The sequence below is a fragment of the Gymnodraco acuticeps genome, unplaced genomic scaffold (genome assembly GCF_902827175.1).
Source record: "Gymnodraco acuticeps unplaced genomic scaffold, fGymAcu1.1, whole genome shotgun sequence".
NCBI lineage: Eukaryota > Metazoa > Chordata > Actinopteri > Perciformes > Bathydraconidae > Gymnodraco > Gymnodraco acuticeps.
Genome location: NW_022991154.1, coordinates 7,737,992 through 7,764,839, shown reverse-complemented (window position 1 = coordinate 7,764,839; position 26,848 = coordinate 7,737,992). Strand labels below are relative to the sequence as shown.

General features: G+C 40.6%; 1 protein-coding gene across 9 annotated transcripts in view; it reads left to right on the top strand.

The window, feature by feature from the left end:
- Positions 1–26,096, top strand: part of LOC117560497 (epidermal growth factor receptor substrate 15-like 1) — a 40,217-nt gene extending 14,121 nt beyond the window's left edge. For 2 of the 9 annotated variants that reach the window (XM_034237357.1, XM_034237356.1), the window contains exons 14-27: positions 450–522; positions 664–825; positions 1,842–2,039; positions 3,285–3,464; positions 6,078–6,183; positions 10,013–10,063; positions 12,526–12,662; positions 12,821–12,887; positions 13,824–13,871; positions 14,026–14,171; positions 14,852–14,945; positions 19,862–20,023; positions 20,678–20,694; positions 21,024–26,096. In XM_034237357.1, the coding sequence (XP_034093248.1) occupies positions 450–522; positions 664–825; positions 1,842–2,039; positions 3,285–3,464; positions 6,078–6,183; positions 10,013–10,063; positions 12,526–12,662; positions 12,821–12,887; positions 13,824–13,871; positions 14,026–14,171; positions 14,852–14,945; positions 19,862–20,023; positions 20,678–20,694; positions 21,024–21,170 (1,588 nt within the window). In that variant the 3' untranslated portion in view covers positions 21,171–26,096. Of the gene's footprint in view, positions 1–449; positions 523–663; positions 826–1,841; positions 2,040–3,284; positions 3,465–6,077; positions 6,184–10,012; positions 10,064–12,525; positions 12,663–12,820; positions 12,888–13,823; positions 13,872–14,025; positions 14,172–14,851; positions 14,946–19,861; positions 20,080–20,677; positions 20,695–21,023 lie in introns of those variants that run through there. The other 7 variants (XM_034237358.1, XM_034237354.1, XM_034237362.1 and 4 more) reach the window with 5 other exon arrangements.
- Positions 26,097–26,848: the final 752 nt, after the last annotated feature.

Genomic DNA, 26,848 nt, shown 5'->3' with positions numbered 1-26,848 from the left:
GCAAAGCCGTTTTTTTACCGATGGTCATGTTAATGCACATAATATCTCTTCCCATAACAAAAACCTGTATTTTGTTATTTTGAGGATAACAAAATACTAGGAAATGTTGGTGCAGTTCATTGCCAAAAAAAAACACATTCATGCAGTTCTCACAAAGTTGTTTTCTCCCACCAACCTACACAATGTTCCAAACTGAGGAAATGATGTAGGATCTAAAAGAATACATTAAATACACACGGACACACCCAGCTCTACTTTCCCTGTCAGTTTTTATAAGTCTGTGTCAGTGCATTTGACAGAAACCCAGTCCAGTGTCTTGTTACTCTGTCTTGTTGATTTGTGCACACAGCAGGGGGTTGGTGGTTCTTGGATTCTTTATGTTATATTTCAGCTTGTATGTGTTCACGAGTGCCCTTGTGTGTGTATATGTTTTTGTGTGTATGTGTCAGGGAGAAGTACACACTGGAGCAGGACATCAGGGACGCGGAGGAGGCCATCAGACACAAGAGTGCAGAGGTGCAGGTAAGGGAACCTGTTCACAGAGAAATATTGTGCTCTCCTTGCCTTCTTATACAAACTCATGCAATTTGTGTATGAACACCTAGATTTGGCACATGATACTTGATTTGTACTAATGTGTCGTTTTGTTACACGTTCCCTCAGGAGATGCAGAATGACCTGGACAGAGAGACGGCCAGCCTGCAGGAGCTGGAGGCTCAGAAACAAGACGCCCAGGACCGCCTGGAGGAGATGGACCAGCAGAAACACAAGCTGGAGGACATGCTGAACGAGGTCCGGGTCAAGTGCCAGGAGGAGTCTCACATGGTGAGCATTCACCTCCTGCTTTATTACAGAAGATTTTACAGAAGATGGCCGTGTTGAAAATCAAAATGCAACGGTTGGAAGTTAACGTGGAAATGAATGGACTATGTGGGAATGACACCACTTTACCAGTGTTGCAAAAGAATGCACAAGGGCATGCTAACTCACAGCTAGTTAGCAGCTAGTTAGCAGCTACAAGCATTACAAGGAACAGGAGGGCTGTGTACTGGGTGATCAGAATCAGAATACCTTTATTAGTCCCACAGAGGGGAAATGTACACTGTTACAGCAGAAAAGAGCCAAAGAGAGCTTAATGTTACCTAAGAAGCATGCATAAAAAAAATGATAATGAAAACATTTACACAATTTACAAAAGGCACATCCTGGATCTATAAGTGGTAGTCCTCCCTGGAACTCTCTGGGTGCAAAGCCCAACAGGTAAATAATTTCCATGGGATTTGGGAGGACGAATAACAGGCAGAGCCCAGCGCTCTGAAATCTGGGAGGCTGTGGCTCAGTGGATAGTGTGCTGGACTTGGAATCAGGGGGTAGCAAGTTCGAGTCCCACTGCAGTCAGCATGTCGTTGTGTCCCTGGGAAAGACACTTCACCCCAAATGTGGGGATTGTCCACAGTACTGAATGTATGTAAGTCATGTAATGTAATGTAATCTGTGATGCGACCGGCTGGCCTGCATTGTTATCACCCAGGAGGAGCGCCTCTTCAACCTGTTCAGACTGAGAAACAACCACCACAACAATGTCTCATTTGTGAAGTCAGTCTGCTGGCAGTTTTTTGTTGTTGAAGTTTCATCATCTGTAGTTATATCTCCTTTATTTTTCTGTTTGGCAAAAGTAACTGTATACTCATAACGCTCAATACAGTATGATACCTCACACAGAGCTACAGATAATATCTTAATCATTTGATGGCAGCATATGATTTGAATAATTCACCCGATGTAAAAATGGGCTGTTGTCGCTTGGCAGGTGTTCATCTCATTCTCTTCTCTGACTCCAGATCTCGACGCTCCAGAATCAGATCCACTCCCAGGAGACCGATCTGCAGTGCCAGGAGGAAGAGCTGATCCGGGCCAAGGCCGACCTGGGCCGGCTGCAGCAGGAGGAGAACCAGCTGGAGCAGAGCCTGGCTGCTGGCAAGATCCAACTGGAGACCATCATCAAGTCCCTGAAGGCAACACAGGATGAGATCAACCAGGTAGGAACAAGGCCTGTTTGTGTGTTACAGAAAACTGTCAACAGGGGGCACCAGTGCACTTCATTATCTACTCTGTGTGTGTCTCTGGAAACAGACACAACACAATAATACAACACACAAAGAGCCACTCATTTCTCACGCATAACTTCACCACACCGACTTATATCCACAGCTTGACTTCAGATACATGCACTGTGGTTGTTGCATAGCGTTTCTTCATTCTCTCTGTTTAACATCATGTTGGCCGTATGGTTGAGCCCAGATAAGATTATTTTCTCCTGAATTTGAAAACCAATACAGTTTTTATTTGCTCCTTCCTTCGAGTTAGAAGGTCACACGGAGGCTTTAGGTCTCAGCAGCTAATCATTTCCTCATGTTCACCTGTAATAATATCCAGTCTTATTGCTTCCAGGGACTGTCATGTTGATTCTAATGACATAGACCTTTTGATTATTCATAAATTCTCCCTCCTGCAGCGGGTTTCCAGCAGTTCAGGCAACTAAAAAACATATACCATATGCCATCAAAACAAAAGGATTCTCAAAGTGATACCTAAAATCCATTTACTAAGTATTATTTCTTTTCAAAAGTGGCTGTAAAAAGTCAATATTGTTTGTCTTCTTAGATATTAAGGCAAAAGGTTCCGTGCAGTTGTAAATGTTTTGAATTTTCTTTATGAATGATGTGCTTTAAGTTTTTTTATTTTGAAAAATGTACTAAAGCAGAACACTGTTCATTTAAAGCTATGATGTTCCCCAATTACCTAAAAACAACTTCACCTAGTGTTTACATTCTATGTAGAAAAGTTTAGATGTATATAGAACATATAGTGTACATAAGACTTGAATTGAATATTCAGTATAAACCTTTACATGCTTAATGTAAACATGTTTTGTTAATGAGCACCACTAACAGAATTCCTGCTTTTCATTAGAGTGGAGGAAGAAATCGGTGAACCTGGGTAAATAAAACCAGATGTATTGACATGGCTAGATACCATTACCTGATTCTCAAATCTATTTTAAGTAGATGTCTGTTTCCGATTTATAATGTTTTGTTCAGTGTCGGTGCTTCAACCCTGTTCTCATGATGTAAACACTGCTGTGAAAACAGTTGTGAGTGTGTGTGCTTATTTGCAAGGAACTCCAGCAGGTGTCCAGCAGGAGGCTGCACAAATCAAAGACATCGACAAAGAGTTTAGGAAAGCAAGAAGAGCACTGAACTGTGTGTGTGTGTATCCTGCAGGCTCGCAGCAAGTTGTCCCAGATCCAGGACAGCCAACAGGAAGTGTCTAAAAGCATCGAGCAGTACAACAGCACCTTGAATGGAACCCACGGAGGCAGCATGACCAACCTGGCTGATATGAGTGAAGGCTACAGCGACAGAGAGAACGGAGGATTCCCGTCCATGGTGAGAGCCCCGCAGGTCAGGATGCCATCAGAACTCTTGCCTCCCAAGGTGGCTGTAGTCATATTTCATTTCTAGATAGAAGGGCTCTACCTGAAGAACATTCAATCGGCTGGAATACTTTAAAACTTAGGAGCATTATCAAGTCAAGCATTTAGGCTAGCAGATAGAAAACTGCCTCTCATGCACACGTTTTATTTTTCTTAACGCTCTTAACATTCTCTTCTAAAAATGAATAGTGTATTTAAATGGCCTATTTGTTGTTAGTGATGATAAAGATTGATTGTTTGTCACCACTTCAGAAGTAGAACAGAGCAACTTTCTGTTGCAGTGGCGAGGAGTTAGACAATATATTCGTGGATTCTTATATTTACGACAAACTAAGAAGAAATATTTATTTTTCTAACTCATGGGCTCTTTTCCCTTTCTCTATTTTCTCACCGTCAGCCTGATTTTCCTTTATAAAAAGACATTGCTAGAAAGTGGACCAGAGTTGGTCAGCATTAGTGGGACATTGTGTATTTTCTGTCAAACCCAATTGTATTTTGAATTATTTTCTGGCAGCTAAATATTATTTTAGATACAAAAAGTAGTCTCAAGCCATTTATCAGCCAACATATTATTTTACTTACATTCTAATGCTAAGAATGCACAGAATAGAGATAAAAGAAGGCTTTGTGAACCTTCTATCATCATCTCATGTTCCCTTAAATTATCTAGACAAGGGATTAGCACCAGTCTGCATTCCACAGCATGCCACACTCTTAGCTCTGTTAAACCGACCATCGCTAAAATCTAGGTTATTGTTTTTCTTCCTGATTCTCCATTGTGTTCCCCTGGGCACTGTACTCATCTAATTCCTCACTTTAGCTTGGCTTCTATTCACTTTACTCAAAATCCCATAATGACTTTGGCTCAGTCCCTCTCACACCTGGCCAACAGCTCTTGGGATCAACAGCAGGATAACACTCTGGGTTTTCTATGAAAGTGCAGATCCTGAAGTGGATCATAACAAGATGGAGCTCAGCACAGAGTCAGGCTGGCATTTTAAGACACCTCTCTAAGTAATTGCACACAAATGCACACTTAGAAGAATGTTACATTCAACACATTGGCTTCCTCTCTTCAACTGCATACAGAGAAAGGGGAATATGGATGATGTGTGGTTATGTGTGCGGTGAGATTAGGAAAGAGTTTGCTCTTCTTTAAAAGATTGAAGGATAGATGTGGTTTGTTATAACTTAAGGTAGGTGTTAAGGTTAGGGTTAGCTTTTGTCTATCTTTTCTACCATTTCTGATTACATTGTGTCTACGAATGATCGCTAAGACCAGCAAGCAGAAGGACATTTCTACAATAATGTCAAATGGGCAGAAAACAACAGCAGTCAGAGGATTAGACGGCGACAAACTTCCATTAAAAAAAATGAAAGCCAATGCACAAGTGCCTTCAAAAATCTGTTTAATATCCAGCCGGGTCAACTGGTTTCAAAGAGACTGATTTGATGAAAGTGTATGAAAAAATGAACCTATGAAAAAGACCTTTCCGTGTGTTTGTCTTAAAACTTGAAACCTTCCACAATGTTTTTACAGTTCATGAAAGGTAAAGGTTTTTTTTGGCCCTTTCTCTCTAGTCACTTATGGTTCCAAAACAAAGATGGCAACTGCCCAAACCCCAAACTTGCAAGTCAAAAAGAAATTCCACAGACCTATAGGTGACGTCATGGTGACTAAGTCAACTTCTTTCTTCTAACATTACAAATATCCAACAGTTTATTTGGATTATCAGAAAGGATAAGGTTGGAGAGGTCCAACTGCAAATGATACCTTGTAGCATGTTGCTAACAATCTCTCAGTGGACTAAAGCTCTGTACCAGATTTCAAATGGTACACCCCAATATCTGACCAAAGTTAAACTCCAAATGAGAAATACAAATGACAATACTTCCATTTTTAGGACGAGGGAAGAAAACTAGAGAAACCCTGAACAGGAAATGGAATAAATTGCAGAAAATATACATAATCCACTTCAACTGGTTGAGAGGAAATAGGCTCTGCCTGTCCAGGTGTTCAGAATGCAGCAGGTGGAGGTGGAGATGGTATTGATTTGCCAAATGTTGATATGAAGCCAAACGTTGATATTGTCGAATTAAGTATTACACAATGGCTGGCAGTTCATTGAAAGTTTAATTATTGTAAATTCAATTTAATTCACAAACCACAACACCCCTGTTTATTTTACATTACATTATGATGTTTTCAAAAATAATTACTGCTCAATTTCTCAATCTGTTGGTAGTTATAAACCCTCATCAAGTTGATTGCTATTGGTTATTACTTGTACACCTTGCTTAAACTAATGCATGAGTTGTTGATCAACTGTATATTTTAAATGTGCACGCATATGCACGCATATACAGTAAGGACCACATAGTCACTGTTGGACATTCAAACAGTGACTCCTGCTGTGCGAGTGTGCCTTGTGTCTTCTGCCTGAATAGAAGACACAAGACACAGAGACCTTAGGGAATCTGACCCTGTGTACGCAATGTTATCATTACTGACATGTGGTGTGTATGTAAGTGTGTGTGTGCGCTAAGACTGTGGACTATTCTCGTCTCTGTCCTTACACAGGAGGATCCATTCAAAGTGAAGCCATCTGTGTTCAACAGCCAGCCTCAGGAGCTCCACACTGACCCCTTCCACTCTGAAGACCCCTTCAAAACAGACCCCTTCAAAGGTTAGCATCGCCCTCTACTTTAATTCCACTCATCTTCTCTCACTCCTCCTCTATCATAGAGCTCGACAGTGATCTTATTCATTATTTGATTGTTAGCAATAATGTAGAACACAGTGTTTCCCACAGATCTGAAATATACTTGGGCGGGTGGTGGCAGCGGGGGGGGAGAGAAACAAAAAAAAGTTTTAACAACATGTTTATTTATGGACTTTTCATTCCTGTATAATCATTTTGCGCAAAGATGGCACTGTTTGTCAGAGCACTTCATCCTTCTGGGATTTCATGAAGAACAGCTCCAACGCCTGTGTGTATGGGAACACCTCTGGTGCTGGTCCATTAACTGCCAGTGTTTCCCACAGATCTGAAATATACTTGGTGGTGGTAGTGGGGGGGGGGGGGTTGAGGTGACGTGCAACAACATTAACATTAACCTTTCTGTTGGTCGCTTGTTAGCAGACCCTTCACGCGATGGCAGAGCGAACAGGTACAGGTACAGGCAGGGTCCATAATGATAGCCCTATAGTTTAAATCTACTACCCACACATGAACATATGGAAATGGGTTACTATTTTAAAAAATAAATGTATTTAGGAACCTATCCATGTGATTTTTAGTGGGGGTCGACCTCAAATCCTCTAGGGGGTTCAGGGGCATGCCCCCCCGGTAAGATTTTATTTTGGAGTTAAATGCATCAATCTGGTGCATTTTGAGGGGAAAATAAAGAGACTAGATCTATGGAAACACCTATATTAAACAGAACTGTATACATTTCAATAATCATAAAATCATGGCCATAACCAATAACATACCATTTCCAATATGAAAAAAACACTGAAACTTGTTTATTAATTTATTTTTGGTTCATTTATAGTTGTGAGTGTGTCTGTGCTCCTGAATCAGCCTCTCCTGTCTCCCTCCTCTCCCCCCTCTCCATCCTCTCCCCCTGCTCCTCTTTGAGGCAGCAGCAAAGACTAGTTTTCTCTCAACAAGTTTTAAAAGTGTATCTTGCCTTTTTTCACCTAGTTAACTTTTTATTTATTTATTCATGCATATTTTACTAATCACATTTCATTTCATTTAGCTGACGCTTTTATCCAAAGCGACTTATAATGACCGATTACAGGGACATCCTCCCTGGAGTAACTAAGGGCTAAGTGCCTTATTCAAGGGCACACTAGTGGTGGTGTTCCTGGCGGGATTTGAACTCACAGCCTTCCGATCTTCAGCCCACCTCACTATCCATTAGACCAATCACTACCCTCTCAAATGGAAATATATGTTTACATAAATGGTGACCACACCGTTTGAGACCCACTGAGAACTTAGACTAAGTTAACTATCTAAACACTCAGAGAGTCCTTTACCTCACCTGAGCTGAGGTTATCCCGAGCTTGAATGACACACAGAGACCAATCAAGGGCTTTGATTTATGATCTGTATGACAGTGGCCATGTCGTATTGATGCTTCAACTGAGATGTGTGAAAAATTCCTCTGCTATTTTATAGACAAGATCTCCACTATTAGAGCCAGTATCTCACCACCCTCTTTTGACCCCTCCATTGACTTCACATGCACTGCTGTCTTCCAGCAGTTTGGACCTGTGTCGTTGTCATCTCTCAGTGACATTGTTGCTAAATTAAAACCCTCATCTTGTCCCACAGACAACCCTCCTCGACTTTTTAAAGAGGTATGGGACACTATTGGACCTAATGTCCATAACATTATAAATGGCAGCCTAGAGTCCGGTTCTGTGCCAGTTTATTTCAAACAAGCAGTTGTGGCACCCCTGATAAAGAAAACTAATCTGGACACTTCTGTCTTCTCAAATTACAGACCCATCTCGAAGCTTCCTTTTATTTCAAAGATATTGGAGAAAACCGTACTCTTACAGCTGCAGTCTTTTATACATGCACACAATATTTTTGATATTTTTCAATTCGGTTTTAAAGCGCTTCACAGTACTGAGTCTGCCCTTCTAAGAGTATTCAATGACCTCCTGGTCACTACAGACTCTGGTGACTCTGCCATCCTTATGCTCTTAGACCTCACAGCTGCTTTTGATACGATTGACCACTCCATCCTTATCTCTCGTCTAGAGCACTGTGTGGGTATCAGGGACACTGCCTTAGAATGCCCCTGGTTGACTGTCTTAATGACATAAAGGCCTGGATGGCGCTAAACTTTTTAAATATAAATGAGAGCAAAACGGAGGTAATTGTGTTTGGACCAAATGGTGATGTCCCTTCCATTGACCTGGGTTCCCTGCACAGTTTGCAAAACCCATGGTCACAAATCTGGGTGTCAAAATCGACAGTGCTTTTAAATTAGATAAACAGATAAACTCTGTGGTTAAATCCAGTTTTTATCACTTGAGGCTCCTGTCCAAAATTAAACCGGTTTTATCCTTTTTAAACTTTGAGCGTGTAATTCATGCCTTTGTTTCAACTCGTTTAGATTATTGTAATGCACTTTATGCCGGCCTAAATAAGATTTCGCTGGCCCGCCTGCAGCTGGTACAAAACGCTGCGGCGCGCCTGCTTACAGGAACCCGCAAGTTTGACCACATCACACCAGTTCTGGCTTCCCTCCACTGGCTTCCTGTCCATTTTAGAGTCCATTTTAAGATTTTATTGTTTGTTTTTAAATCTCTTAATGGGCTGGCCCCAGAGTACATCTCCGACCTCTTACAGGTGTACACCCCCTCAAGGGCTTTGAGGTCGGCTGATCAGCTGCTGCTTGTAGTCCCAAAAACAAAACAAAAGACCAGGGGAGACCGAGCGTTCTCATCGGTAGCCCCCAGGCTCTGGAACGACCTGCCCCCTCAGGTTAAATTGTCGCCCACTCTTGAAGCTTTTAAGTCCCGCCTAAAAACCCACCTCTTTTCCCTCGCTTACCAGTCAGTCTGAGCTATGTCTTACCTATTTGTATGCTTTTACTGTCTGTCCATAGCCTTTATGTGCCTTGTATTTATTCTTATGTGTGCTTTTTTATCTTTTCTTATGTGTGCTTTTGATCTATTCGTGTAATATTATATTTTATTATAATGTTATGTTCATTGTGAAGCACTTTGGCAAACCCTCTGTTTTTAAACTGTGCTATATAAATAAAGTGGATTGGATTGGATTGGCAGGCCACATCATGTGGACAGCCAGTCACCCTGTGTGAGGTAGGCCACTTAACAGGCCAGAAGGAGGCGAGATCACAGCAAGGGAGCGAGGGATCATTGTCCACAAGTTAATCGATCGCAGATGGCGTCGTGGTCACGGACGAATACAAAAAAAAAATTATAAAAAAATAAAAAAACCTAAATGGGTCGCGAAATATACTTGGGCGGCCGTTAATATACCTGGGCGGCCCGCCCAAGTATAGTCTATGTGTGGGAAACCCTGGAACATATCAACAGTGTCGTCTCGATGTTCATGGGTTTCATCCCAGACCAATATGGCGGCTCTTTTTGAAACTGTCTTTATACGAAGATATTTCTGAAAACATTTAAGGCAGAAAATAATCTAAGCAATTCTGATTCTGTCTTGATTTAGACCGAGAATGGTTATTTTGGAAGTTTTCAGAGGCCACAAGTTGACATTTACAAGGAATGATGGGATAGGTAGTTGCTTCACTGGTGAATAATGATGTTTTTTTGTCACAGTTCACTGTTGTGCTCTAGTCATTGTCCCTGCCGCTCCTTCTGCCTCTTGTTCTTATCTGATTATGTTTGTACTGCCGTTTATCTTTTCTCTTTCCTCCAGGTTCCTTCTAGTTTTTTGACCTTGAGTTGCTTTCTGACTGTGTCTTTGTTTTCCGCCTGCTCTTCGCTTTCTCCTGTAGGGGACCCTTTCCAAAATGACCCTTTTGCAAAGCAGCCATCGACTGTCACAGGTATTGCCTTAAGACTCAGATTTTGATATAGTTCAATTCACAAGAAAATCTGTCCCTCTTAATGGAATTGTTGAACTATAACAATACACCTATACACACCTCCTTGAACTGCATGTACAATTTAAGCATTTCAAGAATCAATATTTGGTGTAAAATATTATTAGTCTGGTGCATCTACACTGAACAAAAATATAAATGCAACACTTTTGTTTTTGCTCCCATTTTTCATGAGATGAACTCAAAGATCTAAAACATTTTCTATAAACACAAAATAACCATTTCTCTCAAATATTGTTCACAAATCTGAGAAAATCTGTGATAGTGAGCACTTCTCCTTTGCCGAGATAATCCATCCCACCTCACAGGTGTGGCATATCAAGATGCTGATTAGACAGCATGATTATTGCACAGGTGTGCCTTTAGGCTGGCCACAATAAAAGGCCACTCTGAAACGTGCAGTTTTGCTTTATTGGGGGGGTCTGGGGGGGTCCGAAAACCAGTCAGTATCTGGTGTGACCACCATTTGCCTCACGCAGTGCAACACATCTCCTTCGCATAGAGTTGATCAGGTTGTTGATTGTGGCCTGTGGAATGTTGGTCCACTCCTCTTCAATGGCTGTGCCAAGTTGCTGGATATTGGCAGGAACTGGAACACGCTGTCGTATACGCCGATCCAGAGCATCCAAAACATGCTCAATGGGTGACATGTCCGGTGAGTATGCTGGCCATGCAAGAACTGGGATGTTTTCAGCCTCCAGGAATTGTGTACAGATCCTTGCAACATGGGGCCGTGCATTATCATGCTGCAACATGAGGTGATGGTCGTGGATGAATGGCACAACAATGGGCCTCAGGATCTCGTCACGGTATCTCTGTGCATTCACAATGCCATCAATAAAATGCACCTGTGTTCGTCGTCCATAACATACGCCTGCCCATACCATAACCCCACCACCACCATGGGCCACTCGATTCACAACATTGACATCAGAAAACCGCTCACCCACACGACGCCACACACGCTGTCTGCCATCTGCCCTGAACAGTGAAAACCGGGATTCATCCGTGAAGAGAACACCTCTCCAACGTGCCAGACGCCATCGAATGTGAGCAGCCATTTGCCCACTCAAGTCGGTTACGACGACGAACCGGAGTCAGGTCGAGACCCCGATGAGGACGACGAGCATGCAGATGAGCTTCCCTGAGACGGTTTCTGACAGTTTGTGCAGAAATTCTTTGGTTATGCAAACCGATTGTTGCAGCAGCTGTCCGAGTGGCTGGTCTCAGACGATCTTGGAGGTGAACATGCTGGATGTGGTGGTCCTGGGCTGGTGTGGTTACACGTGGTCTGCGGTTGTGAGGCCGGTTAGATGTACTGCCAAATTCTCTGAAACGCCTTTGGAGACGGCTTACGGTAGAGAAATGAACATTCAATTCACGGGCAACAGCTCTGGTGGACATTCCTGCTGTCAGCATGCCAATTGCACGCTCCCTCAAAACTTGCGACATCTGTGGCATTGTGCTGTGTGATAAAACTGAACATTTTAGAGTGGCCTTTTATTGTGGCCAGCCTAAGGCACACCTGTGCAATAATCATGCTGTCTAATCAGCATCTTGATATGCCACACCTGTGAGGTGGGATGGATTATCTCGGCAAAGGAGAAGTGCTCACTATCACAGATTTTTTCAGATTTGTGAACAATATTTGAGAGAAATGGTTATTTTGTGTTTATAGAAAATGTTTTAGATCTTTGAGTTCATCTCATGAAGAATGGGAGCAATAACAAAAGTGTTGCATTTATATTTTTGTTCAATGTACATAAGTCCCCCCATCAGATACCCTCAATGTATTATTATCTAAATATCAATGTGGTTGCTAAAATATGGCTCATAAAGCCCTTTGAGTTTTTCATTTATAGCTCACATGATTGTAATTGTGTATAGAATAAAAGTCATTCATACACATCATATATCCTATGTATTATTATATATACATAACCAGTATGATTCCCTGGTGAATGGTGTCTTAACCCTCAAATGAAACTCATACACGTCCTGCCTGTGCTTTTGGTGGCAGCCTTGTGTTTGTAGCTGTGCCCCTACATATGTGAAACAGCCGTATGTGTTTCTGTGACCTCTGTCACACTTCCCTCTTCTGCGATATTGTGAGGTTTCACTTCTCTGTGAGGTAGATGAAGATCAGTAATAGATCTCACAATTTTCCCACACATATTTATATAATGTTGTTAATCGTTTAGTGTGACGCCTAACCCAAAGCATGTAACAGAGATAATAGAACAATTCTGTCTAACCGCATTTGAATGTGACGCTGGATGTGGGGCCTGGGTTTATTGCCTATCTGGTATCATAATCAAACTGAAAGGCTAACACGCTAACGTTTTGGGGAATTTGAAATGGCTGAACAATTGAAAAGTTAAAGTTATCCATCATTTCTGCTGCAGATCCTTTTGGAGGAGACCCGTTCAAAGAGACTGATCCGTTCAAGTCTTCGTCTGAAGATTTCTTTAAGAAGACCACAAAGATGGATCCCTTCTCCACACCAGACCCCTTCAGTAAAAGTGCCACATTACCTTCCAAGGTACTTGTTTAAGACCAAAAGCAAGAAACATGGAATTAACTTATGATCATTAAATAAAATCCCCTTTTTTAAATAAAATCAAGACTTTTTTATGAGTTTTCTTTACAATATTCAATACTTTGAAAATATAAATGCTTTCACTTTTGTTTTGCTTGCAGCAGCCAACCAGTCACTTCACAAGCAATGACCCATTCTCTTCAGGCAACCCAAAACCCAAAGTACCAGGTACGGTTTATTTGAATTTCCAACATCTGCAGTTTCTGTGAACTTAATGTATTTATTTTGAATTAAAATGAATGGAATCTCTGTCTTTGTGCCAAATATTGCCATAAATAGTCTCAATCAGTTGTACTATCCTCTTACTGTCTGTCATTGCTTCAGTTGTTTTTGTGATGGCATACCACTCATGAATGTATATATATCTCTGCAGCTCTTTCAGTCAGTTGTTAGTTCACTCCAGCAGAAGAAAATGATTTTAATTGCCTTCATGATATTAATATAGCCCATACAAACACGTACACATTGTGGATTAGCTTGAATGCCTTGGAGGTTGGAGGAACTTGAGCCTGTCACCACACTGAGGTCATGTTGACGCAGGCTGAGGTCACCATGGTGGCTTGCCTATTCAAACCATGGCAGCTGAGGATAGCCGTCACATTAGCTTATTCATTTCCATACTCAGATTGTTGATTGTATTTCAAAAACACTGGCTCAAGTTAGGCCTGGCGTTTATGACCACGAACCTAAATGTTCTTTACCTGAAGGGCCCTTTCACATTTATGAAACCAATATCCTTATGTATCATTTATCATTTTGTACAATATGTAGGCTGGCCTGAAGCTGCTTTGGACAACTGTCATAAAAATGGATGAGTGTTCAACTCTAAGATCCTGTCATCATAGCCCTATGCAAAAATGTTCTTACAACTAATAATTGGAAACAAAAGTATATCCTGAAGCAATGGAATAATTCTAACACCACATTTATGCTCACTATGGCAATGCTAGCAAACTTAGCATTGACCAGCTTTAATGTTTACAATGTTCACCTTCTTGTTTATGTCTGTTCCGATGCTAACATCGCTAATTGTCATTGCTAATTCTTGTGTGTGTCGGTAATCTATTCTATAATTTATCGAGACATGTTTCCCCATAACTATAGATCTAAACCCCATGATGTCCTTGGAAGAAAAGTCAAGGGATGGTCAAAGTTAGTACATGTATTGACTGGGCAGCATTTATGTGTGTACAAAATGTTCAATCCAGCAATGGATGTTTCAGTCTGGTCCGACATAGCAGACTGACTGTAATCAATTTAATAGACTAGCTGTAAATATGCTTACTGATATCATATTTGTCTTCAGATCTGTTTGGCACGTTGGACCCGTTTGGCAGCGGTTCGTTCAGCAGCAGCAGTAACAGCTCGGCTGGCTTCGCAGACTTCAGCCTCATGTCGAAGCCCAGAGAGCCTTTTGAGGGCCGGGCCGGCTGGCTGCCGGACTACCAGAAGGTACCAGAGACATGCTTATTCTTTCTTTGGTGGTCTTCATCAATGCTCTTACATTTTTTACTTTGCATTACTTAATACAAATGTTTGAATCATAAAAAGGAAAAATCATATGAGAAAAGTTTTAGAATTGATTAAAACATTATCTTTTTCATCAGTTAATGTTTCTGTATAGAGTCCATTGTTGGTAAATGTATTTTGTGTAATCAAGAGATTGTGAACGATTATATTTATTTAACAAAAAGTGACACTAAGTGTGTACAAAGTGTCCAAGTCCAGATGTTCCCATTTTCCTCCATCTCTTAAAACGCAGCATGGTGAATCAGTGTGGCGTTCGAAGGAGCTGGACTCATCACAATAGTTTCAAGAATAAAGAAGGAGAATCATTTCCTCTATTTAGAAACGGCTTCTGTTGTAGCTGTTTCTATCAGTTTGCTATTAGCTGAGCTAGCATGTGTGCTTGTGTAAATATAGCAGCCGTGTGTGAGACACTTTGAACTATTCCTTTTCTTCATGTGAAAGGATACAGTATTGGATTATTACTGGTGAAGGTTTTATTGCACTTTCAACCTCACCTGGCTCAACTCCCTGTTGCTCACTTCACTCTTTCATGCACATTTTAATAAATAGAAATGACAGCTATTTTGAATAGAACCACATATCCTCTCTATGACTCTTTCCAGTCCGTGTTTGTGGATGATCCATTCAGCAGGAAGAGTGACACACCAGCTCTGCCACCGAAGAAAAGTGTCCCCCCAAGGCCCAAACCCCCCAGTGGTGAGTGTGATAACTTTTTTTAAATTATAGGGTGTTGTAGTTATTGGGACTCATTACCTTAAACATCTCTCAGAGAACTCCACTATGATAATTTGACCGTGTTAGAAAGATGAACGATGAAGAAGCGTCTTTGAATACATACATGATCTGTCCCAGGCTAGTACAACAAAGGTCAGCTTAAGAAGGAAGTGGGACTTTATCTAAACACCGATTAAGCTTGATGGTTTAATGTGATAACCACATCTCCACCATGGTGTGTCTTACATTCATGGTAGATTGAGAGCTTGGCTTCAGCCAATTCCATTGTCCATTCAATCAAGATCAAGACACTGACATTACCAACAAGGCCCAACAAGCCCAACTTGTTAAAGACAGTCTTTTTAGTGCAACAGACTCCGAGGCTTCTGAGGACTACCCGACTCACAGTGTTCAGATCACCAGAGATCAAAGCTCTCAGGAACTGGCAGGAGGGGAAATGGCTTCTTTGTTGTAAGTTTCAATTAAAAATAGAAGGTTAGACTGTTTGGTACAAATGGAGGGAAGACTCCAGAAGAACTTTGTGCAAGACATCCCAAAAAGCTTAGGGTCTTAAATATGCTTCTGCATGTGCAAAGTCATGTATTGCTGTTCCTTCCTGTGTGTGTTTGTGGTTGGGGTCTGTAGGCTTGTTTGTAATGCTTTTCCTTCATATTCTTCTATATGCCACCTTTTGCTGCATTTATTTTAATGTAAAGCACTTTAAATTTGCTATAAAAATAGGACCTCCTGCTCTGAACAATGTGCAGATATTTCCTGCTGACCTTTTTGACTTGATGTGTCAACATGTCAGTCAAATAAACTTCACCTGAATGTACAGGAAATAAACTATTTTCAGTTCCCGGAAATCACAGGAACTCTTAGGATGTAGTTGAGATTATAGAAGTCTGCTTGACATCGATGCATCCGTTACTGGAACATGAACCCAAACATGTGAGATTATTATGATTTAGATACTGTCCATCACTAACATGATCTTCCAATTCCATACTGCACCCTTAACTTATAACGCAGTGCAGTTTGTAAACCGTTGGACAATAGTGTACCCTAAAACACAAGTGTAAACATGCTACACTGAAACTCAGCCTAAAAATAAAATATAAGTAGTTGTAGTAGAATTTGGACAACACTGTACAAGGATTCTCTCACTTCCTACTTTATGCCCATAACACATGAGACGCATGGTGTCGCAGATATTGAAAATGAATAGTGATAGATAATTAAAGATATGTTGGAGGAAAATGACAGAAAAGTAGCTTGGGGGATGGCACAACACTGTCCCGTGGGAATCAATGTTGATAATGTGAATCACGATTACCCAGAATACCCCTCTGTGTTCAGCCTCAACTGTGGCCACACTTGGTGCTATTACACTACCCTGCATGCTTGCTGACTCAGGGGTTGTAGAATGGTACTAAAGAGACATGTGTTACAGTTTAGTATTTGTTTTAAGAAGAGGCAACAGACAGCTTCATCTCCACTGTTAACTCTGCAACCACTAATGCAAACATTCACGTTATTGCTTTTCAATATTTCATTGATATTTTCTATTAGGATTGTTAACACAGCGCAGTTCTGATGTTTGTGCACACGAAGGCATAAGAGAGATGATCTGTGGTTAGCTTGGCTTGTTGTTTGCAGACACACCCTAACCTACTTCCCCTCTCTTTGTGTGTGTGTGTGTGTGTGTGTGTGTGTGTGTGTGTGTGTGTGTGTGTGTGTGTGTGTGTGGTGTGTGTGTGTGTGTGTGTGTGTGTGTGTGTGTGTGTGTGTGGTGTGTGTGTGTGTGTGTGTGTGTGTGTGTGTGTGTGTGTGTGTGTGTGGTGTGTGTGTGTGTGGTGTGTGTGTGTGTGTGTGTGTGTGTGTGTGTGTGTGTGTGGTGTGTGTGTGTGTGTGTGTGTGTGTGTGTGTGTGTGTGTGGTGTGTGTGTGTGTGTGTGTGTGTGTGTGTGTGTGTGTGTTAGACTTTAAAATCAGATGACACTAATGTAGTGGGTTATTTTAAAATCGGGTGGAGCCCATGGTTGTGGTTTCTCGTGTGTGCAGTTTACTGAAAGAGGAAAGAAATGATTGGCAGGCATTGAGCTTTGCTCAGCATGGTGTGAACTGAACAGCTGACCCCGAACAGCCCAGTTATCTTGATAATAGAGCCAAACACGTGTGTGAACACTTTGACTGCTTCTGTGGTTTAACACCCATAAAAGCAACATGGTGCACTTTTTTATGTTCCCACGGCCCTCTGCCATGCACAGCAGAAACTGCCATTACTATAATTATTGTTGCTAAATTATTTCTTATTTGTAGACTCCCTGTGGTTCTTCAGCATGTTTGATGAACAAGAATTAATTTGTATAGCATATAAGTGTTTCAAGTATACTGGTGTAAATTCAAGGGCCTCTATAAGAAGCTTTTAAGACATTAAAAAGATCTTAAAGTGTGACAAATTAATTTCAGGTCAAGAAAAATGCTACTGATTAGACCTTTTATTTCATTCTTTTTATTCTATATCTTCATTGAATAAGGACCATGCATAGAACACATTCATCTCAGAAAGAGAAGAAAAAAAAGCTATATGCCACATTTTTGCTAGTGGCTAAATTCTACGAAAGTATTAATATTTCACTGATCGCAAGGGCTAACATAGCACCATTACAAGATGTACAGATATGTATTTTATTATTTACCACTTGACTCAGAAAAAGCACAGAAAATTTATACACAGAAGTTTCATCATCATTTATTTGTAATACTAATTTATGCACAAGCTATTCTTCAATAAAACATATCAACATTTTTGGCCCTGTCAGGATTTTTCTTGTTTTGTATAATTCTCTGTGTTAAGTGTTAGTCAAACCAAACAAGTTGCCACTGTGGGGTATTCTGATGGTCTTTTATCACTACAGCTGTATCTTGTTTTTCTTTTTAATATAGAAAATATATATTTGATATGGTTTCATTAATCACCAAAATATCAAAAGATAGTGAAATGACCTTTTAATTGCAGGGCGATATTATATGTCCATAAGTCCTGACTTTGTCAATGTATGTGTAAAATATGGTATTGAGTTATCCTTGAGGACAATGAATGTGTGTGGTCTTTGAACATGAACATGTTATTTGTGTAGTTGGTACTTTGGTGAACCAACAGTTTGTAATGTGGGCAGAAACCCAACCGAGAGTCTTACCAGGAAACCGTTGAGCATGGTTGCGTGGGTAACGGGTTATCACGTTTGTTTTTGTCCTCGGGTGTTGTCTTTCACTCAGTTTTTTCCCATACCAGCGGAGGATGTAGCACTGTATGGGGTAACTTGCAGAAAGATTTGTATTGGCACTTGCTATGAACTGCTGTGGTGTGGAGGTGAAACTCGCACAACTTTCAGAGCTGGTAGCTATCTCTGAGGTGACAGCGGAGTTATTGCAGGGCGTGGGCAGACCCATGAGAACTACATCATTTAGTTTTGTGAGTTTCAATCCTGAATGATCAAATCAGATCCTGTGTTATCAACATAGATCACTCAGAGAATTTCCCATGCAATCTGCAGTGAACTTCTTCCCCCTGAGATACGTGAGACCTGAAGCCTTTGACAGGTCTGCTTTAGTGTTTTTCTTTGCAGCTCTCTTGTCTTCCTCACCACACTGCAGATATGTATTTGCAATCAGAGAACTATCTTTTTCGGTTTTTACTTATTCCCTTTTTGTATGCCTCTTCGCAGGCGACTGCCATGACCGAGGCTTTATGTGTTGGATTAATATATATGAATTTGGATAACAAAGATCATTATCTCTGACCTCACAAAACACGTTTTTGGTGAAAAAACAAATGTCAAATTAATCACATTTATTATAGCGCTTTATCAATGACTCAAAGCGCTTTACATATACACACATTACACATATATCATACATGCAATGGTCAGATACTGTGGACAATACCCACAGGAGCAAGTTCAGGTGAAGTGTCTTGCCCAAGGACACACCGGCTTTACAGACGCAGCGGCGGTGGGTTTCACCCCTTGATCTCACAGCGCACTGCGCCACACCGTCCATCTTCACGCCTCGAGGTCATCGAGGCGCTTTTACAAGTACACATTGGTATTATACATGTACTGTGGACAATACCCACAGGAGCAAATCCGGGTGAAGTGTCTTGCCCAAGGACACAACGGCCCTGACGCAGTGGCGGCAGGAGCGGGTTTCGAACTGGAGTTCCCCAGCACTCACCCTTGATCTGATGATCGGATGCACAGACCACTGCACCACCCGTCCCAAGTAATGACTTTGATGTGTAAAGGGAACTGGAATCAGAGAAGCTTCTCATTCCTATGAAAGTTGCTCAGTGGCGCATAAAGCCAAATGGCCTGACTCGAGGAAAGAATTGTGGATTACAGGGCAGTTGGACTCATAGAGCACGAGCACTTGCGGTTTCCTTAAGCCCCGCCTCTCGACAAGTCAAATGAAAGGAGAGGAGAAAAAACCCGGAATTTGGCTTTTAGTGAATTTTGCTACTTTCAAGACGTAATCATTCCAATGGGGACTATTACAGTGTTCGTACTGGGTATTCGATTGAGCTGAAAACGTCACAGACTGACATGGGAACTGTAGTACCAGCGTTTGGCCACTATGCAAATGTGCTTCAATGCCCGGCACACTTCCTGGGGGTTTAACGTAAACTGCAACTTGAGTTGTTGGCGGAAGCATACAAATTCTGGTTATTATAGTTAAAGCCTTAGCATTTAAGAGTTTTCATCAACGCTGTTGTATATGCCCGTTTTTAACTCTGAAAGCATGTGTGGGGATGATGGACACATATAGAACCGTGCCTATCTGAAATCTCTCTGCTCTCTTTTTGATTGTATTGATGATTGTCCTTCTTGTCTTCAGGTAAAAGTACTCCAGTGAGCACGCCTGGAGCAGTTGACCCTTCCAAACCATGTGACCCTTTCCAGCCATTTGGCAGTGACGCCATCGACCCGTTTCAGACGAAAAAGGGCGTGGGAGACCCGTTCAGCGGCAAAGACCCTTTCGCCGCACCCTCGGCAACAAGTAATGTCCCAAAAGGCTCAACATCAGGTTTTGCAGACTCCAGTTGTGTAAGTTGAGATGGTTGATGCAGTTTAACTGTCACTGAGTAGACATGGCCACACAGCTATGCACAGACACAAGACCATTTTATAGTCTGACACTGTAGGGACTTTAACATGCTCCAAAAGACTTGTGAGGATGGTTTAAACAGAGCTCTATAAAGGTAGTGCATTCTGGCTGAATGGTGCTACTCAGATGAATCTGAGACGGCAGTATCCCCTCTCAACTGTCAGCTCTGGAGTCTGTCTGCCTTGCGTTATGTTACTAAATTCACCATCTGTGTTGCTAGGTGTTTACTTCATGAACTCTGATGTCACTTCTCGATATGCACGTCTTATTATGTTAGAGAAGTTTGGCTTTTTATCACCTCTTAAGCATACTTCTATATATTTGCCTGATATCAGCGCAGGCATCTGCTTCACCATCTGATACAAACTGACTAAGCTGAACTAAATCATTATTTATGTTAAATAAAAAATCATAATCCCTTTGCCCCCAAGAAAAACATGTAAGTACACACAGAGACAGAGAAACTGTGCAGGAATCCCTTCACAATCTTGGTGTGTTGTGCTCTGAATTCTAATACATAATGTCTGTAATCCACTTCTCTGACAGGACCTGACAAAGCCAAGGTAAGAGACTGGACACACAATACAATGTACTTAAACATGATGATAATTAATATAATCTACACATAATCTAAAGAGCAGTACGTGATATTATGGATGTTATCATGTGTTGCTGAAAAAGGAAATTACATTTTTATGTCTCCATCATCCATATATTTCACTTTCAGAAATAGGAGGACAGTCTTTCTATCTTTGTTCCTTTGTTGTATGCTAGGTAGCTTTCTCTGAGTTGTTGTTAGCCAACGCCCTGCCTGGTTAGCTGTTTTCACAAATTTATATTTCTTATTTTAAGGTTTGTCTCGTTTTCAAACGGTTTGTCTTCCTGTGTGTAGTTTGGGAACGAGGCTCAGCAGTTGGAGTGGGCGAAGCGAGAGAGTGAGCGGGCAGAGCGAGAGCGGCTGAAGAGGCTCAGGCTGCAGGAGCAGGAGGACTTGGAGCTGGCCATCGCCCTCAGCAAGGCCGAGATGTCCAATGCATGACCTGGGAATCCCCCCAAACCCCCCCCCCCCCACACACATAGCGAAGAGACATGCAGACAAACATGACCGACATTGAAATACTCAGACACAAAGCACATCACCGGTATAACTCAAGTTCATACAAACTCTGATCCACACACACACACACACACACACACACACACACACACACACACACACACACACACACACACACACACACACACACACACACACACACACACACACACACACACAGGTCCTGCATCTCCACTAGTTACATTCCCCCATGCGCAATTACTCAACAAATTAAACAGAGAATTTAAAGGCCGTTGACATTTAAAAACCAAGACAACAAAACTGAGGGCCGACAACTCCATATATATGCCGTGAAGAGACAAAGGAAGAAGAAAGAGAGGAGGAAGAGGAAGGTGTGGCCTGAAGGAGACACACGGATGCACTGTGTTTATGCACTATAGTGGCTGGATCCAGGCTGAGCACCTCGACTGTTTGAATTCCACGTGTTGTTTTCCAGCTCCACTCACATGCTAACAACGCTGCTAGCAACGAGCAGCTGTGACGAAAATAATAGTTGAATTCAAACGGCCCAGGTATTTCTTCAAAGGGATTTTTTGTACTGATATATATATAAGGGCCGACATGGATATATCACACACTACTGATGGTATTACCTGTGTCCGTAAGTGTTTTGCTGGTAGGAAAATGCTACATGATGAGGCGTTGCTTAAGTATTTGTTTATAGAGAAGACTGGATTTATCGCTCCTCAGAGATTCTCAAATCTCTATTCTCCAATTTTCTTTCTCAGGAAATGTTGTCACAAACCCATACTCAGTGAAGAGATGAAAAAGTCGATACTGGTTGAGTTTTTTCACTCCTCCATTTTGACCTCCAGACAAGGTTGGATTAACATCAGGCTAAGCAGGCAGGTCCCTCAGGGCCCAAAGACTCCAGGTTCACTGTGTGGCACTTAGTTTGTGCTTTATTTATTTAATCACATATATGTTCAAGAATATGCCACACCCACTGAGGAACAAAATACACTCATGTGATTTCACAGCACTACTTTGATTTGTACCTCATTATGAGGTAATGTGCTGTAAAGGCACCCAAGTTACAATGGGTACTTCTTTATGTTTAGCCCCCTAAAACCCGATGATGTCACTATGATATTTTAAGGGTTCATTATTTATCAAATTTGAGAAGCTATTATGAAACTTGCCCTTAAAGGATACACTTGCCATGATGTGTAAAAATGTGTAATTAGGTAGGGTTGGGTCATATGTTAGATATTGGATATTGAAAAGTTGACTTCAATTAAATATATTATTTCAAAGATGACCTATAATGTATTATTTAAGTATAGCAATATCATTAAGTTGAAAGTCTTTTTTATTTAAACTTAATATTATTCCTTCCAACTAACCTAAGACAATGATATGTAAACTGTTGACATAATACATTTAATTAGGGTTAATGTTTAAAAAAATGTTGTAGTTTTTTTAAAGGCTGCATTACATTAAATAATTTAATTTCTGAATTTAGCAGACTAAGTAGCTCCTCTTCATTTGCATTTTCCAGCTTAGGCTTTTTATTTATTGAGTGTTAACATTTTTGGTCAACTCAAAGAAAAATATTGTCATATGTCAATATTAAGATAATTGTTCTAACATCACGTGATATATAATTTTACTCATATTGCTCAGCCTTTGTGTTAAGTCTTATTATTCCACATTGGTTTAACATAGTGCATATTCCAGAACATATTTGTGCTTAACCAAATAACCACCACCTAATATAATAACTATAAACTAATATAGACTATACATAAAGAACAAAAAAGTGGGCGGGTTAATGTGGCCCCGGGTCCAGTTCAGGTTCAATATATTTCACATTACGAAAGGAAAAACAACTGATAAAGATCAATCACTGGCTCCCTCTAATGTGACAAACACCTGACTTGTGAAAACAACTTTAGACGTCAGCATCCTTTGAGTGACAGCAACAAATTGTACAGATATATTTCCTTATCCATGAGTGTGAGGTTGTACCGTGTGTTTAGACAAACTGAGCTAACTCTGCCTCTCCTCCACAGCTGTGATGTCACACATTCAACTAATGACAGGCGAGATGAGGGAAATCGTTTTTCGACGTTTCTTTTCTTTTTATAGGAGGAGGATTTTAACCGTTTTTAGGAGCTGGCTTTTATTTGACATGTTTTTGTTTTAAAGGAACATCTTAAATGTCTATTGTAGTGCTCTACAGACAGTGAACAGAAGCTGGAGAGTGTTTGGAAAGGGTTGGAGTATCAGGTGTCGTAATGCTGGGAATTTGAAATATTGGAAAAGTGCTATTTCTTATGTGTCATCGTTTGATGTTTTTCTCATGGACTGAACCACTCGACCTGTTTTTCTATGAGTTGTCCCTTTTACTTGAAGTAGTGAGTGATGTTTGTTTCTGTTTGATTTCATGTGGACTTTAAAGCAGAGGTTATTTTCTGTTTCACTTTGAGCCCCTGTGTTTCTAATATCATGTTTAGAAATGCAATTCTGTATTGGTGTGTCATTCTCAATCATATGCTTCAGTCATGTTTTGCCTGCAGTCAAATTCTGACGATACTTTCTGAACATTACTTTTAGAGATGACTTTTGGAGTTTCTCTTTGCTTAGATATAGCATAGCCTGGTGACATTCATAATGTTCCTTATTGAGCCCAGGTTAAACCTATGGCCCTTTTCATCATATTTAAATACAGTGCTGGATGTCTTTTGATGGAATTGAAACACTTCTGTCTGATGTCAAATCAATGTGTTACGAGGAATGGAGGCATTTTTGAAACTCCCCTCAACAACTTTTAAGGTGGAAATGAAACAAATATTTTGTAAAATCTCAGGAAGTCTGCTCATTAATGGCAAAATACGACCATTTAAGCCCCCTGCCACCAGAGGCAGCAGTGAGCATAGTGCTTCTCAGTAATTATCCACTTAAGAATTCATCACAAAGGATGAAGATTGATTTTACTCTGTTTTTATTGACAACTTACTTCTTTCCCTTGCAGTTTATTTTATTGTTTGACCTATCTAAATTCTTTTATTTTACTTTAAATGTTGCTAATTGGTTCTGTCTGATCACCATCCAGCACTGTGACACAATATGATATTACTTTGGGCTAGGTCAAAATGCTAACAAGCTCATTTTGGGAGGAAACTCCAGAACAAAAAATAATAATTGGACAAGCATATTGTGATGAAAACGACTCAAATGGAAGTTTACTTTGTGTTGGTGCGGGGCTTTGCATTGACAATATGACCTCATTATTTACTGTTACATTTCTCCAGTCACCACACTGAACAATGGCATGAGACTGAAGTATCAAACTGTTGCTGTCCCCCAGATATTTTACATGTGTAGAGCTGCCTTTCTGGGGTTCAAAATGCTTCTAATGTGAATTCACAGAAAAGATGCCATGATGGAAATGTGAACTGCTTCTCCCATGTCATGTTTTTGTCCTGTTTACACATCATACATATTTAGTTTACTGTAGCTGTTACATCAGTGTTCCTGGTACATGGAGCTTCTCTAAGCTGTACACCTCCAGATTGACATCTTAAATATTTGCCTTGCTCTTGTCACACTGTGTTGAAGATGTTACGATACGATGTCAAACATCTTTCCACCTGTTCAGTCCTCATTGAAGCAAAGGTGCTAGTAGCGGGCAGCTAACAAATCTAGCTTGTTGTCTAGCTCTTCTGAGTAAATGTCCGTTGGTTATGTAACGTGCTGCTAGCTTGGTAGCTACATGTGTGGAATTGACTTTCTCTGAGAACAAATACTTTTAATGTGAATTCAGATCAAATGTAGCTAGCTACCAAGATAGCTTATTGTCAGTTCTCCATTTTCAGTTAACATGTTCACAACAACGTGACATGCACCTTGCACATCGAAAAGAACAAGACTTTTATTCTAAATGTCCCCTTAAAGTTGGTCTTAGTGTGTCTAGTCCTTATAGTCACATCGAGACATTTGAAGGCTCCAAAAACGACTGTTTCCAAGGTCATACATGATGTTAATCCCGCTCAGACCAAGTGCTGGACGGTCTGAAAAGTATTTACAAATGTAAAATAAGTAAAGTAAGTTACAATCTTATCACCAGAAATGTGAAGCCAGATAATGGTATGACAGTTCCCCCGTTTGCTGCTAAAGACAGATGAGTGGGTACCAAGACGTATAGATACCTGACCCCGTGCCCCCCCCCGGGTCCTGACCCCGGCTCGTCTGCAGTGTACTGCTTAGAGAGCTGAACTCCACACCGGTACCATCTTTTACTGTCATCCGTTACCTCCATTGTGCAATAGATAATGTTTATTTTTATTGTTGTTTTTGTATATCCTGTGAAACTTGTCTGATGTTTTTGATGTGTAGCGTATGTTTTTAATATGATTATTTATGCACCAGCAACACTCACTCCCAGCTCTGTAGAGCAAGGTCAATACACAAAAATAATAATTTTTAAGATTCATTTTATTTCTTTATAAATGGTGGATTTTTCTTTTTGGAATGAAACCTTTCAATCTCTCTTACTGACATACTGATGCGTTTGGGGGGAACCTGTTTGATTCTCCATTCACTTCAGTTTTCTTCTTTCTGAGGCTTGTTGGATTTTGTTTTCTTTGCCTTCAACTGCCCTTCCTCCCATGTAGGCAAACTACTTTAAGGCTGTCTTTATTAAGATGCATACGATGTGTATACAGTCTGTATAGTACCATGTCTGTTATATTTGTCCTGTAAAAAGTGAAGATGAAGAAGAAAAAGTAAACTTGATGAGGAACCATTTGGAAGAGCAAACAGATGCTGGTTTATTTTTGAACAGTGATCCCCTCTACATGGTCTGTGCTGTTTACTAGAATAAACATTTCAGTTAAAGGAGAACGGACTGCTGCTTGATTTGTGGGGCTCATCTTTAATAAGACAAGAAGGATTTTGAGTTGAGTGCTATTGTATTATAATACTGCACATCCATAACGTTTTGGAAGTGTCAAAAAGCTAATAAAAAAAGGAGAAAAAAGTATCAAGTCAGCCAAGGGTTAAATATCCTTTTAGTGTTGCTTAAAGTCTAAAAATGACTGAATCATACATTTCCCAAAATGCCACTATTTTATTTTGACAGAAAACAAGTTGATGATTTAACATTAAAAAATGTGAGCTTTGTTTTGTGATGCAAGAGACAGCTGTTGAGTTTAAAAAGTGTAAGTCTGTCTGCATGTGGCTCCATTTAGGGATGCAAATCACACGATCACCACGAGAATATGATATTTATCACAAAGCCTATCATTTTGATTCAGATCCTGCAATTGTAAAAACAACTTGAAAAGCAACACAAAAAAAAATGTCATAGTTTTGAGTTTTCTACAATGTTGTCTCTTCACCCCCTTGTTTGTACCACAGGCTTTCTGACATACAGCCCAAACTGAGATAAACCAGATGACATCACTCTGACATTTACAGGGTGAAAGACAATACATACTGTAACTGATTTCAGAGGGTGAGTATAGTAACAGTGACCAATTTTGTATACAATTGGTGTCACTTTTCACATCAAAAGGCCTATGTGGCAGTAAGAAGTAACGGTACAAAAAAAACCTTTAGGTGCTTTGGTTTCACGGGCTCCACCACTGTCCTGA